The 5,639-nt window shown below is 39.8% G+C and overlaps 1 protein-coding gene across 2 annotated transcripts in view; it reads left to right on the top strand.

Annotated features, from left to right (window-relative positions):
• LOC101857196 overlaps positions 1-5,639 on the top strand; it is a 27,037-nt gene that overhangs the window by 3,656 nt on the left and 17,742 nt on the right. Inside the window, exon 3 of one of the 2 annotated variants that reach the window (XM_005104579.3) lies at positions 18-334. The exons of the other annotated variant lie outside the window; for it this stretch is intronic. Within the exon in view, the coding sequence (XP_005104636.2) occupies positions 18-231 (214 nt within the window). The 3' untranslated portion in view covers positions 232-334. Of the gene's footprint in view, positions 1-17; positions 335-5,639 lie in introns of those variants that run through there. 2 annotated transcript variants of the gene reach the window in all.

The following is a 5,639-nucleotide window of genomic DNA, read 5'->3' as shown; positions in this document are numbered from 1 at the left end:
TCCAACCCCCCGGCCAGATGCTGTCCTTTCTACCCGTCTAACGCCATCTACACCGCCTACTGTAACTGCAACAAGTGCGCCGTGCTCACCGAGAACTGTGCGTCTGTGGGCCGCTGTCTGCGCCGCTACACACTGCGCAGTTTCTACGCCGTCTGCTCCACCAACCCATGGTCCGTGAAGCGTTTCACCAGGAGAGTTGCCACTAGCTGTTACTGCAGAACCCACTGCTAAAACTATTATCGTCATTTGCTTTTGTTTTGGCACTTATTTATCAGTAGAATCATGTCCCTACCTTTCTTTAAGTGTCTTTGATAAATTTAGAATCGATTTACGTAACTACATGTACACCACCGACCACCATAGTAGTATAACCAGGTTACAAGTTAAGGGAAGTCACGTGTTGCTAAATTACCCGGCTGTAAAATCAGCAAACGCATACAATAAATTTCTTTTAATGAAATGCAATTGCCAATAACCTTGCCCCTTTCATTATTCATAAACGTTATGGAGGGGGGGGGGGGCTACACGAATGATTTAGACACCAGAACCATGGACATACTTCACATAATAAACGTAATAAAATGTAAATACAAGTAGACAAAAGAGAAAACCCTTTGTAAAAATAAAACACTTAGCCATTCACACAAATACTGGGTTTTGATCATTTTTATTTTCAGCGACGTTACGCACGAAAGTTCCTGTTTTATTTTAACGAAAAGATCTAGATTGGTTAGGTAGGATACAGCGAGGGTGTGTTGCAATACTCAGTATTAAAAGACTAACTCTTTCTGTAAGACTAGGAACAATGTCATTTGATTGTACTTAAAGAAGAGACCAAGTGTTGTTCAGCAGTAAGAGGTAAATGCTGCCTCACAATGTGTGCCCGTTCCTCCATCTCGTTGTATCCGTGTACTTTCGATTCAGGCTGCTACATGTTTTTTGTGTGTGTGAATTATCATTGTCAGGGTGTCATCACATTTATTTATTTCAGTTTTGATACATACGCTCCTATATTAGAGCAGTTTTAATCTTTTATTTCGTTACTGGTCCTCCCATATGTTTCCTTTTTAATAGGTATCCATATTATATTTCTTTACTGAAAAGTATTCTACAGTAATTTATGCAAAGCAAATGGATGTGTAATGTGAAAGCATCAGGGATATGTTCGGTCAAGTCATTACTAGTATTATGATGTGATTCTAACGTGTAAACTTTGGGTAGCAATTTGGTTTTGTGTGACACTCAAAACTGATTATTTTTATATTCACATTTCGCCCAAGTGTTGTGTTAACACGCTACTTTTTATTATTAAACTTACCACAAAATGTGTCTCGCTTCATGTTTTCTCCTTTAAAAAAAGCTTAGATCCCTGAATTGGAGGGAAGCATTCCTATAAGACAAGTCTTTGAAAAACCGAAAAACAGACACTTATTAAGTCCAAACCGGGCCCTACAGTATTTATCTGCTGCGCTAACGATGGAGGTGCCACGAACTACATGTACTGTTGGTTTGGACGTGCTTTTAGTTGAGCTGGTATCGTGCTCGGTGAACTAATGATGACCTTGCTTATTTTGTTTTGTTTTGTTTTGTTTCAGTTCGGTTTGGTTTGGTTTGGGGTGTTTAGTTTTTTATTGTTGTTGTTGTGTTGGTTTTGCTCGGGAAAGGGGGGGTTGTTGTTGTTCTTTGGGGGTTTGGGGGGGTTGGGTGGGGTTGGGGGGTTGGGGGCTGGTGGGCTGGAGGGGGTACTTTGATGCATGTGTTTTTACGCCCACACCGACCCAATAATTTAGATCATTAAAATTTATGAGGCTGGCTTCGACCTTGCATGACCTGTCAGTGCCAACCCAGGCTGAGAGGGAAACATCGTCTCAGTAGAAGCACCAATATACTCGATACAAAGTCTCCCTTCACTGGATTCAGCAAAATAGTTCCTGTACGTGCTACGGTTACGCGCCTAACTGCTACATCAAAGACGCCATTGACCTTGGTTCCAATCCTCAACGTGGAGGTCTCAAACTTGGGTTGTTTAAAACTCACTTCTGCTCGGCTCAGTGTGATTTTAGAGACGGGTGTTGCATTTGGACATTTTGAGTTTTAAAGCCTCCTAAAACCATCGAATATTTTCGTTCCTTTTTTAACAGAAAGAATAGATTGGGAGTTTAAATAAAACATATAACTCTACAATATAATTTGTCGTGTCGCTTAACTTTTGCCACCCCATGCTGTTACTGTATTATAATTCCTATCACTGATTTCCAAAGCCTGATACATTTTAGTTTGGCAACTTTCAAGACTCTTTTCAACACAACCTGTAGTTACTGAAATGGCATGGCTTACATTTTAGCGTCCACGGGCTATTTGACTCTATGACATGTAACACCGGTTTGCATCAAAAACACCTGCAGAATCTATTATTCATTGAGGATCGAAACTGGGACCTTTGGATCATGAGAAGGCATCTAATTCTGAGCCACAACGATGTTTTCACCCCCCCCCCCCTTTTTTTTTTGCCTTTTACACCATCTTTGAAAAAAAGGGCGACGAACAAAATGTCAAATGGCAGGTAAAACATGGACGGACTTCTAGGCGCAGGTTCCGATTTGTGACATTAACTTTTGAGTACCGTCCTTGCAATCATTCTTTTACTTTTTGGGTTTTTTCACATTTCCTACTGGAAGAACAGAGGGGCTCTCAAAGATAAACAATGTGTGAAGGAAGGCGCGTAATGGGTTATAAATATTAACAAAGAATAGTGTTCAGTCTTTTTAAATTATGCAATATGACAGAATTCTTTTTTCAAATAAAATTTCAACGCACTACGCTTTACTCATCGTGTCTGTCTGTCTGTCTGTCTGCCTGTCTGTCTGTCTGTCTGTCTCTCTGTCTGGCTGGCTGGCTGGCTGGCTGTCTCTTTCTCTCCCTCCCTCTCTCTCTCTCTCTTTTCTCTCTCTCTCTCTCTCTCTCTCTCTCTATCTATATATATATATATATATATATATATATATATATATATATATATATATATATATATATCTTAAACTCTCAAAGCGAGTGATCTTTTAGTATGTGACCTAATTTTCAATTTGGAATTCTGAACACAAAACCACTTGCTTTGACTGGTTTGCGACAGAATTTTGCACAGTCAAAGTAGTCCTTTATTGGCGTTCTGTTATTACTTGTCAAACAACAGCAATGTTCATCGTTTGTGAAATTGTGAATGCACACAACATATCGTGTGTCACATTCATCAACAGAGCAACAGTAGAAGTAGAATGATGATAATAGTGTGTACATTTAATATCAACTGATTGTGAGCTGTTTTCGCTCGGTCATATATTCGCGTAATGGTGGTTGTCAAGCTTTTTAAATAGAACACATATTTTGAAAGAATTTTGATTTTTGATTCGCTGCCATCTTTTGTTTGTTTTAGTAGAGGTTTCACGGCGCTCGCAACTGCATAATCATTTGAGCACCATTTGAGCACCAGAAGATTAAAGGTGTTGCAAGAGAGTAACAAACATAAAAAAGGGGAGATAAGGGTGATAGATGTTTGATAGGAAAGAAGAAGCAAACCACACCAGAGCATCCGCCAACCACCCACCTTTTTAGCTGCCATCTTTGTACTGAATTATTAAATAAAGGAGGAGTGGTGGTTAACGGGTGCTCTAGTTGGATTTGCTCCTTCGTTCCTATCAAACACCTGTCGTTCTTATCTCTCCTTCATCTTTTTGTGTTTGTTACTCTCTTGAAACAAATGAAACACCTCTAATCTTGGGTACTTAAATGACCTGATTCTGTTGCAAGTACTGCAACATTCTTACTTTAAAAAATACTTTTTAGAAAAGGTATCCATTTTCTTAGAAGTCAGCAAGATCTTGCAGTTTTACTAAACTTTATCTAAAGGCTGGAAATCATCTGTTCCACTGTCCTAATATTTTTTTCTTTGAACACACCAACAAGGACGGAAATGGAAATAAAGGTGAGCAGAGGTCTGATGCACGCAGTAATCATCTTAAGATTGAAAAGTCGAATGTCGTTTGCACACTTCTGGGGTGGGTTGTAAAAAAGGAATGTGTCATTGCACTAACAATCTTGAAGGTCCGTTTCTCCCTTTACTAGTACCGGGTGAATTCAAAACGGTTTCGGTCTAAACTTTGAAGGGAATTTTGATAAAACTAAAATAGAGATTCAAGGCATGGATCGTTGTCTACTCAAAATAAATCTGCCAGTGTTTTATTAGTTCTGACTGACAAGTTTGTAAGTTGAGGTCAACAGTAAAATGTAAATGTCTTTTCCTTAGTGACTTTACAAATGTTCAAAATATAGGCCTACTATTAAATGACGATACATAAAATTGCAGGCTAAGCAAAAATGCCCGTTTCATCGTGAATGGAAAGGGGGACAGGTTTGTATAGCTTTTTGATAAATCCGACAAATAGTTGAGAGGGGAAGAGCCCGTAGAGTCTCGGCTAAAGGAAAATAACCCAGATTGGCTTAAAGAAATATAGTATAAACATAGTTACTTCCCTTTCCATTGTCAAGACCTCATTCTCTTGTTCCCGTGTTTGTAATGCTTGGACTTTTAAAGAACACAGAATGAAAGTGAGCCTGAAGAGCTGATCTTAAGTGTACCATTCAGAATCTGAAGCTACACATAAAGGGTCCAGAATAGTTCAGTTGACAGCATCTAGAGAGAGGGGGGGGGGTGGACAGACATACAGACATAGAGACAGATAGACAGACAGACAGACAGACAGACAGACATGCAGAGAGGGAGGAAATAAAGAGAGAGGGAGAGAGAGAGAGAGAGAGAGAGAGAGAGAGAGAGAGAGAGAGAGAGAGAGTAAGAAAAAGAGAGAGGTGGTGAGAAAGAGAGGGAAAGACAGGGGGACAGGTAGACAGACAGACCGACAAACAGACAGACAAAAAGATAGACACACATATAGACAGATAGACAGACAGACAGACAAGACAGACAGACAGACAGACAGACAGACAGACAGGCAGGCAGGAGGGAAAGGGAGAGCGGGAAGTGGTGGAGGATCAAGCTGGTTATTAAAGGGAAGAAGAAACACTACAGTTTTCTTGCCTTAGCCTCAGAGCAATGTATTGAAGCATCTGCTACTTATCTCCATTGCTCTTTTTTGTGCAACTTCTATCCAGCTTTTAGCTTACACATTCCTGTTTTCGTACAATGTCGTCCTTATTTTTTAAATTTATTATTGTTTTTTGTTGTTGTTGTTTTGTTTGTTTTTTTGTTGTTGTTTTTTTGGGGGGGTGTTCGAGAAAGATTTATAAAGAGCAATAAGCGTATCAATAAAAATTGTTGCAAATCTATGAGGTAAAAAGGATCACTCAAGCACATGACATTGTTACCAATCCACGAATTTTTGTTTGTTGGTCATTTTCAATTATCGATATTGTACCACCAAGGGATTTTAACATGCACAACCTGCTAACGGGACTTCCGGGATTTCTCGCTCATGTCCGAGAAAGCTAAGTATAAGATCTTATCTACCATGACATCGGGTGAGGCTGAAAGTCAGCTGTAAGAAAGAGCCAAGGAGTAGCAGTAGACAAGCTGCAGAAAGAGTGGCAGCACAGAGGAGGGGGCAAAGGAGGTGAGGATGTCGGGGCAG

Source organism: Aplysia californica, unplaced genomic scaffold (assembly GCF_000002075.1).
Source record: "Aplysia californica isolate F4 #8 unplaced genomic scaffold, AplCal3.0 scaffold00426, whole genome shotgun sequence".
Taxonomy (NCBI): domain Eukaryota; kingdom Metazoa; phylum Mollusca; class Gastropoda; order Aplysiida; family Aplysiidae; genus Aplysia; species Aplysia californica.
This window is presented reverse-complemented; position numbering and strand designations above follow the sequence as displayed.